Raw genomic sequence first — 9,233 nt, 5'->3', positions numbered from 1 at the left:
GCGGACCAAACCCCTCCAAAATCAGGCATTAGGCACTCTCCAGAGGCACTGCCCTAAGGCCTCTGGATCTCCTCTACTTGGCTACCTTTCATACATTCTTATTCCGCATGCCCCAGAAACCACTAAATGAACCATGGCACTAAAGTGGTCTCCATTTCACATCATTCTTTACCAACTCCTCTGAGCAGACAAAACCTCAGGACCTTTCTACTTCCCCAAACTTATCATTGTCATTGATTCAAGGACAGAGGGGAACTGACTCAAGGACCAGGGTGCCTTATCTACAAACCCAAGCCCCAAGTGAACAGTCCTCTTATCTCCTCACATGGCAGTAACAAGTTTCAGAGGTCCAAGTACCATCTAAGCCAGGCTTAGATAGACCTAGTTTATAGCTTGAACTTGGAAAAAGAAAAAGAAAACCATCATTTTCTCTTGCCAAGTTTCCTCATACCCAGCTTCACACCTACCAAAAAATGCTCCTCTGGGCTGGGGATCACAAAGGTCTTAGGAAAGAACTTCATAAAGAGAAGCCAGGCAGTGCCCCAGAGGAGCAGTGACCTCTGCTACCTTGTCGGTAACCTCAAAGCTCCACTGATCAATATTTGATCCCAATTTAGCATCTCACAGAGGATTTCCTCTTAACCCTAGAATAGTCTGACCTGGTTTCTTCTCTCTGTGGTTAATTATCCACAGAGACTAGCCAGCTGACCAGAAGACTGAACTCTGGTGCCTCAAGAGATAGGCATTTTCAGTGTGAGGCAACCTAAGGAATAATTAGAAGTGGACATAAGGATAAACTACTGGTAATCTAGTGATTGGTGGGAACGTAGGTAACAGTAATGCTCTAAGCCCTTTGACACAGTGTCCTGGAGCCTATTGTCATGAGTACTATACAGATTTATTTTGAAGTTGTTTAGCCCTAACATTCACTGCTATAAAGCTAATGGGAAAGCCCAGGAAGCAAGTGGACTAAATGGTGCCTCTCAGGAGCTGGCTTAGAGTCTTTTTCTGAAAATGGATAGGACACGGGGAAGAAAGTTAAGGGAAAATGAGTGGTATGGATAAAACAGCCAAGTGAGTTCTAGGCCCAAATACAACTAAGTGCCTGAGAACTGGAGGAAGGGGGAGAAGGCTGAGCACTGAGGTCATCTTGACCTTGGGAGGACCTCTTTAAAATAGACAAAGGCAATGGTGCCCTCTGGTGGCCAAGGATAAGTGCAGCCTAAACCTAAACTCATTTAACAATCTACATCAGTAGACCAAACTCCTGTATTTAAGGGGTAAAAGCTAAAATTTATTGAATATTATTTCCAGATACTATCTAAGTGTGGTACATATATTACCTTATACCTTAATTAATCTTCACAACTCTAAGAGATGTAAATATTAATATCTCTACAGGAGAGGAAACCAAAGTTTAGATAGAAATGTACCTATATCCATGTATACCAAGTATCTTGTTTAGGGCCATAGCATGTAACTGGCATTGCTCAAATTCAGACTTAAGATAGTGTCACTCCAGAAGCTGCATCTTAACTATTAAGCTCTACTGTTTGTATGATGATGATTGTGAATTATCAGCTGCAGCTCAGAAAGGACTTTTGAGTCATAGTTAACTGTCTCCTGGTTATATCAGTATGTTTTGCTATATTTAAAAATATTTTAAAAGGACCTGTAGTCTAACTTATCTGTAAACACTTTTTTATACCCATACTTGAAATACATAAATGGTGACCCTCTCAGAATACATAAAGGGGAGACAAACATTTAGCACCTAAAATGACCAAAGGGGTAAAAGGGGCTTCTCACATGGAATAATCAGTTTGGAAAAATAGCTGAAGAGAATATAGTGTTTTTTCACTACAGAGTATTAGAATCAGAGGGCATGCATTCAAACCTGGATGTAGTTGTTTTTGTTTAATTTGAAAGACTATTTATTTTTAGAGACAGGGGGAGGGAGAGAGGGAGAGAAACATCAATGTGTGGTTGTGTCTTGTGCACCCCCTGCTAGGGACCTGGCCTGTAACCCAGTCATGTGCCCTGATTGGGAATCAAACTGGAGACCCTTTTATTTGCACGCCAGTGATCAATCCACTGAGCCACACCAGGCAGGACCTGGATGTACTCTTCAAAGAAAAGAAGTTGTACTACTTCACAGCCAAGGGGGACTATGTGGAGACTCCACTACCACTGCCAAGTGAGGTTTAGCAGAAAGACCACTGGTCTAGGGATAAGATGACCACTAGGGTTGAAGTTGGCTCCTGCTGACTAGCAAGGCACAACCTCACTAAGCTTAGTTTCTTCATCTGTAAAATGGGAGTAACATCCATTTCTTAAGAGTTGTAAAGTTAATTCAGAACACAAGTTTGAACTGCACGAATCCACTTATGTGTGGATTTTTTTCAACTATACAGTCGGCTCTTTGTATTCCCCAGGTTTCATATCCACAGTGTCAACCAACCACAGATCAAACACAGTATTTTTGATCTGCATTTGGGAACTGTGGACACAGAGGATCAAGTGTACGCATTGCTTGATGCCATTTTATGTGAGACTTGAACATCTGCATATTTTCTTGTCCAAGGGGGTCCTGCAACCGGTCCCCCAAGGACACCAAGGGACAACTGTAGTTAAGTTTTTAGGGAATCTAAAGTTGTACGTGGATTTTTAACCATGCAGGGATTGGTGCCCTTGACCCCCCACATTGTTCAAGGGTCAATTGTAATAGTTCGTTTTTCCTTGCTATTTATCCCAGTTCTCCATTTAATGTTTTAGAGGGGGTAAGGGAGAGAGGGAGAGAAACATCAACAGGTGATACATTGATTGGTTGCCTCTCACACACCCCAATTGGGGACTTGGCCTGCAACCCCAGCATGAGCCCTGACCAGGAATCCAACTGGCAACCTTTCCATCCGCAGGCTGGCATTCAGTCCACTGAGCCACACCAGCCAGGGCCCAGTTCTCTATTTAAAGGAAACTTGTCCCTGCTATTTATTTTTAAAGGACTAGATTTTCACATCATAAAGTTTCCTGGTCACTCCTGGATCTCACTTAACACAGGTTTTGGGAATGTTTAAGTTTCATCATTTTAGTGATAGATTCATTTAGAAGGTATCTAAAGCTTCAAGTGTAACCAGATATGTAAGGTTGAGTATATGTCCTATTACAGGGGTTCCCAACCCCATGCCACTGACCAGTATCAGTTGCCTGTTAGGAACCCTGGGTGGCACAACAGGAGGTGAGCGGCAGGCAGGAGAACAAGGGAAGCTTCATCTGTACTTACAGCTGCTCTCCATAGCTCCCCATTGCTCTCATTATGGCTTGAGTTATGCCTCCTGTCAGATCTGCTGCAACATTAGATTCTCATAGGATCCAGAGCCCTACTGTGAACTGCTCATGCGAGGAATCTAGGTTGCACATTCCTTATAAGAAGAGAATCTAATGCCTGATGATCTGAGGTGGAGCTGAGGTGGTGATGCTAGTGCTGGGAAGCAGCTGCAAGTACAGATTATCATTAGCAGAAAGTTTTGGCTGCACAGAGGCTGTAATAAATCAGTTGCTTGCAGACTCATATCAAAACTCTTATCAGGTCCTGGCTAGTGTGGCTCAGCCGATTGAGTGCTGGCCTGCGAAACAAAGGGTCACTGGTTCGATTCCCAGTCAGGGCACATGCCTGTGTTGCAGGCCAAGTCCCCAGTAGGGGGCGCATGAGAGGCAATCACACATTGATGCTTCTCTTTCTCCTTCCCTTCCCCGCTCTCTAAAAATAAGTAAATTAATTTTTTTAAAGGGACTCTATCAGTGAGTGGCAAGTGACAATTAAACTGCATCTAGTTGCAGACTATAAAGGTCCCCTGAAAAATTGTCTTCCAGAAGATCAGTCCCTGGTGCCAAAAAGGTCAGGGACCACTGCTCTATCAAATACTGGGCTAGAATAATCTGTTATGGTGAACCTCCAGAAGTTTTTTTTTTTTTAATTTTTAGAAGATTTTATTTATTTATTTTCAGAAAGAGGGAAAGGAGGAAGAGAGAGAGAGAAAAAAAAATCAATGTGTGGTTTCCTCTCACACGCATGTGCCCTGACTGGGAATTGAACCTGGCGACCCTTTGGTTTGCAGGCCAGTACTCAATCCACTGAGCCGCACTAGTCAGGGCCAGAAGGGTTCAGATAAATCCATGGATTCCTTGTGGTAACCTGTGATATGAATCAAAGATATGCAAAGCATACCTTTTGAACCTGCTGAGGACCAAGTCAAAGACAGTAACATTCGCTCTTCCCTATGCAGAGTGCATTTCTATGTACCAAGGTCAAAGAGTTGGGCTGGAGAGTTCTGAACAATTATACCTTGACAAACTAGTGAGGTGCATCACAAGTAATTTGTTACTGGTTAACATTAAATTCATTTTATTTATTAAAATTTGTGAATAACTTACTTGGTAAATTGAAAGTTTCAAGTTCCCTATATATGAGTATTCTCACTTATACTTCTGATCAGCTTTCTGATGGAAGAGTAAGACACCAGGAGGCAATGGACAGAATCCTGGGTATACTATCAGGGGTATGAAGCATGTGAACATTATTCATGGGCACCATAGAGGGCAAACAGCTTAGTTTTTTCCAGCTGCTCTGGAAAACTGACTTGATAGGATACAGTGTTTCGTATGAATAATGAGAGAAGAGGAAATTAACATTAGACCTTGAGTTTAGTTGTCAACTGTTATCAGGGTACTTGCTCTGAGCTCTGTCTTGTGTTAGATTTCACAGGGATTTGTGGTATAAGGAAGCTTTGCTGAACACATTCATTCTGTGTGCAAGATAATAAGAGGAAAAAGGACTTCAAATAGAAGCTAGTTCATGGCTCTATCAGATCAGATCAACTCTTGGTTAGTTTATAGATGCAGTTTTGCCACTAAATACATAACTTAAGGACCTGTGGTTTCTCTGGGCCTTAGTTTCTTCATATGTAAAATGGACAGAGGTAAACTAGATGACCTCCAAGGTCCCTTTAGATTCTCAAACACCAAATTTTAAAAGTCTTTAAAATGTTTATTCAGTTGTTCTCTCCCTGAGGCATTCCTGGGACAGAAATGTTCCATTCCAAACCCTAAGACAGCCAAACTCCAGAGTAAGGGTATTTAAAAAACTCCTCAAAGAAGTTATCCTTTGTTTTCATCCTTATGCCACAGTACAGAATCTCTACATACAGAAAGTGAGGCCAGACTTACAGACTAGATTGACAATAGCCAGTGATGAAGATGAAAAGGGTATACTTTAGTACTGCCGTTGGCATCAAATCTTAAAAATTTAGGCCATCAAATAAGGCCTTTCATTAAATAACATTCCTTACCTAATTTCCCCCTATCTGAAAAAGCCCTTACTTCTCAGCTGAGTTGATCACATCCATCTCCCCCTTCCTGTATGATCTTGCTGATCCCTCCATCTGGAAGGGCAGGGAGGGAAGAATAATGCATGTCCATTATTTCCTTCAAGACCAGGCTCTGTCTTACTTTGTTTCATCAGTATGAATACATGCAGTTTTCAGACTCCTATACTACCATACTTCTCATAGAGGGTCATCTTCTCTCCACCATTACGCTTTTAAACACACTGTATTGAGTAGGCACTGAATAAATGTGTATCTAGTTTGTCAGTGCAGCGAGAAACTCAGATGGCAAAAAAATGAAAGCTTCAGCCTCCTCCTCCCTCTATGCTCTACCATTCCCAAAGCTCTTCCTCCCATTCCTTTTCCTTTCCCGTCTGGAATCCCCTATCTTCGAACCTAATCTAAGGGCCAATTCTGAGCATGAAAAGACAACACAGTTCGTACTTTTGATTTCATATTTTTTCAATTCACTTCAGTAAAAACATAATATAAAAGGCATTGCCACCTTTTCCCCTCCTGGGGGCAATCCATCAGTTCAGGCCGCTCCAGTGGTTCACAGCTCGTCGTGCGATATGTGCAGGGCATGGTCACAGAGATCTGCAAACAGCACGTAACAGTTGGAAGGAAACTGCCATTCTTATATTGATATATGCCACTACCAAGAAAACACCTGAAAGGCAAACTGATGTACATAACAACCACTATTTTTCAGAGCATACGCTTTTAAATGACAAAACATTCCCATTATCCTCTCACCTGTGCCTCAGATGAGAGAGCCACACATTCTGAAAGCTGACAGGAAGAAAATAGATAGGAACGACCCAAGTCCCTAAGCCACAGGTAACAGAAGGCCAACTCTTGAGCCAACATCAGGGGATTCAAGGGAGGCGGGGCGTGCTAAGGAATGTGCCAGATTCCACAGAGCTATGCGGGCAGAAGGTAAAGTGGGAGCAGCTTACCTGTCCTCTTACTACAAAGTTTGTCTTTAACATTGTCAGCCTCTCGGGAAAAGAATTCAATGAGTTCATCCTCATATTCCTCCACAATGCTCTCACACTGCCAACCCAAGGGAGAAATGAGTAAGAGAAAGCAGCAAGAAGAGGCTTCTTGCTTCTGACTCCAGAGATAACAAGGATATTAACCCAACTTTCCACTTGGTTCTCCAATAACCCCCCTAATTTCTAAGACCCAGCTACCCATTCCCATAGCTCACCACAAATTTGAGGGTGCCACTGATGTCTGAATCAATTCGGATGCCCTGTAGATCCAGTTTACTGGATTCTCCATTTCGGCTCACTACACGTACATAATTCTTGCGGTGGGTGGAAGGGTCAATCTGTTCCCCGTACTCCTTCATCCGGTCACATACTTCCTCTAGCAGCTCTGTGAGGTGGGCCTCTGAGCGGGCGTAAGGCACCTAGAAATGTCCTCAGCCTTGGGTCACACTCTTCTACCTCTGTACAGTTAATTTACATTCTTACTTTTCCTTCCAAATCTAGCTCAATCAACCTATTCTAAAAAGCCCGCCCTATTTAAAAACAGTATAGTTTATTTGTGTAATTCCTTCCGAAGTGCTTTCAAATACTGTATATGGCCTTTTTTTAAACTTCATTATACATCCCTAAGAAACAAAACAGGTGTCATTAGGTCCAAATTATAAACAAGAGACTTCTTTGATTAACCCTAGTGAACTATGTGTTCTTTTTCTTGAGCTCCCTTAATTTTTATGGACGTAAGATAATGATTTTTTAATTAAAATGAGACTAAAACTTTCCTTCAAGAGGAGAGCACTGGAAAGGGAGTGTAGGCTTTGAGGATAACAACTCTTACATCATTTCACTAGCATTAGAACATTTACATTTCTTTCTTTATTGTTAACTAGGTACGGCTTTGTTATATGTGTTATGTTTTCAACTAAAAGAAATTTCCTAAATACAAGGATGAGAACTTCTATTTGTTTTTTGAATGAGTTTGTATGAATACCATATTGCCATATTGAAAACATGAGTCACATGGATTAAGAATGTGGAGAAAAAGGCCATCAGGGTTCCCCATCTGTTAACAACTTCTACAGCAGAAAAAAAGTATCAAGGCTTGGAGCCAGGAAGCAAGTGCATAGGGTTTGAGTGTTCCAGCCTCTTCCAAATGAGACAGCCCTTTTAGATACTTCTCTGGGTCAATGTTTTCTTCATTTCTATTAAACCAAGCTCCTTCTTAATTAGCTGAGTCCTTATTCAAAGTCAGAGTGAACTACTTTATTTGATGAAAAAGTAGCAGTTACCTCCACCACTGACTGGCTGCCATCTGGATTGATTCGGAAAGAGCCCATCTGAATGGTCTTCTTGGGATCCACCTGGGCAATTTCCCACTCCAGTTCATCCACCAGAGCCCTGCAAGCTGGTGCAGGGGGAGAGAAGGGGGTGGGGTGGGGGGGAGAATCATCCCAGGGATTTCCATTCATTCTTACCTAGGCTTTGGATCTCATGTCCTCCCAAGACTCTGCGTTCCCCACCCTCCTTCCTCCCACTTTTCTTTGTGTCTTTACCTCCACAATGTAGATCCTGGCTCCTCCGAGCCCAGGCAGTTCCCAGCAGGGCCCCCAGAAGCAGGGCCAGCCAACCCCAGCCTTTCATCTTTAACGGAATGGGGTTGCTCCACCTGGGTTTGGATTGGAATAAAGCATAAGGATGAGGAGCCGGCTCCATTCCCCCACCCGTCCCTTATCCTAAGGCCTACAAAGGCCTCAGTGTGATTCCTGTTCTACTTTCCAGGAAATGGCCGGGATACAAAGGGGCTCCTCTGTTTCAGCGCTCGAGTACCCGGATTCCCCCAGGCAGTGGGTTAGAGCGCGAGGTTAGGATTGGGGCTGAGCCCCAGACACTACGTCGACTGGTGAGGCCCTAGATGCTGGTACTTCAGCGTCCGGCGAAGGGCTCACGGGGCTATGTGGCAGCTACGGAACGGAAGTCGGCGATTAAGCGCTGACGAGGGGCAAAGAGGAGCTGTCCGCCAGGAGGCAGTGAGGTGGCTGGCCCGAGCGCACTCAGCAACTAGGGTCTATTCGGACCCAACACCAAAGATTACTGAACCCCCCACCTTCAGCCTATAAACTATTTCCCCTGCGGACCAGCCCCCTTTTGAGGACCCCGCCATTGCCTTCGCTCCAGTCTGTCCCCAACCCTCAGCGCCACTCGCAGCCGTCCCACCTCTGCTCCCAGGGCCGCCGCCGTGGCCCAGGCACTGGAAGTCGATCTGTCTCTCCCTTAGCTCCAGACCCTAGCGCCTGGCTACGGGCGAAAGGGGCTGTCCGGGCTTCTCCACGGCGCTCCGGCGCTTTTCAGGCACCAGGTGTCCGGGCGATCGCCTGAGCGGCTCCACGCACCCTAGGTGGGTACCTAAGCAGGGCTCCGATTCACTGCCGTGCAAGCCCCTCACCAGAGACTGACTCCAAACCCGCCCATCTACTCTCGCGCGAACAGGCCTCTTAGGAGTGACACCAGACAAGGACCCTGGTGGATCACAGGACCCAGACTTGCGTGGCTAGCAGCTCCACGTAACCACTAGGGGTCAGTCGAGGAGTAGGAGTGGCCTGAAGGAAGGACAGATTCCTGACTGGTGCGTGGAGGCGGTCAGGCGCATGCGTGTGTCACTCCACATGGGCTAGGATGTTCAAAAACTAAGGTGCGCTAGTACTAGCCCAGAAGGAGCCCTGGTTTCAACAGGCAGGAAACTACCTCTCCCGGGAAGCAACGCAGCACCAACAGAGCCTTCGTTAGTAGGAACAGGTTAAAAGGTATTCTGGGACCTGTAGTTTGTCAGCTTCCCCACTCCCCTTCTACAGTTAACGGG

At 44.7% G+C, this 9,233-nt stretch overlaps 1 protein-coding gene across 2 annotated transcripts; it reads right to left on the bottom strand.

The window, feature by feature from the left end:
* Nucleotides 1-5,026: 5,026 nt before the first annotated feature.
* On the bottom strand, nucleotides 5,027-8,930 carry CNPY2 (canopy FGF signaling regulator 2). 2 transcript variants are annotated; one of them, XM_036018815.1, is made up of 7 exons: nucleotides 8,591-8,929; nucleotides 7,930-8,042; nucleotides 7,666-7,781; nucleotides 6,598-6,801; nucleotides 6,344-6,440; nucleotides 5,890-5,981; nucleotides 5,027-5,441 (listed from the first exon to the last, which is right to left on the bottom strand). In XM_036018815.1, exons 2-6 carry the CDS (start codon nucleotides 8,015-8,017, stop codon nucleotides 5,938-5,940), a joined length of 549 nt encoding a protein of 182 aa, XP_035874708.1. In that variant the 5' UTR covers nucleotides 8,018-8,042; nucleotides 8,591-8,929; the 3' UTR covers nucleotides 5,027-5,441; nucleotides 5,890-5,937. The 2 variants fall into 2 exon arrangements, with proteins under 2 accessions (XP_035874708.1, XP_035874709.1); XM_036018816.1 differs by lacking the exon at nucleotides 5,027-5,441 and adding an exon at nucleotides 8,153-8,337 and having other exon boundaries at nucleotides 5,826-5,981; nucleotides 8,591-8,930.
* Between the last annotated feature and the right edge of the window lie 303 nt (nucleotides 8,931-9,233).

This window comes from Phyllostomus discolor, chromosome 2, assembly GCF_004126475.2.
Source record: "Phyllostomus discolor isolate MPI-MPIP mPhyDis1 chromosome 2, mPhyDis1.pri.v3, whole genome shotgun sequence".
NCBI classification, from domain to species: Eukaryota; Metazoa; Chordata; class Mammalia; order Chiroptera; family Phyllostomidae; genus Phyllostomus; species Phyllostomus discolor.
This window is presented reverse-complemented; position numbering and strand designations above follow the sequence as displayed.

Coding starts and splice junctions, on each gene's coding strand:
- CNPY2 (XM_036018816.1), bottom strand. CDS start 8,017: ATGAAAGGCTGGGGTTGGCTGGCCCTGCTTCTGGGGGCCCTGCTGGGA. Junction 6,802..7,665: donor GCAGCCAGTCAGTGGTGGAG/GTAACTGCTACT, acceptor GGACATTTCTAG/GTGCCTTACGCCCGCTCAGA. Junction 5,982..6,343: donor ACTTTGTAGTAAGAGGACAG/GTAAGCTGCTCC, acceptor TGCTGTTTGCAG/ATCTCTGTGACCATGCCCTG.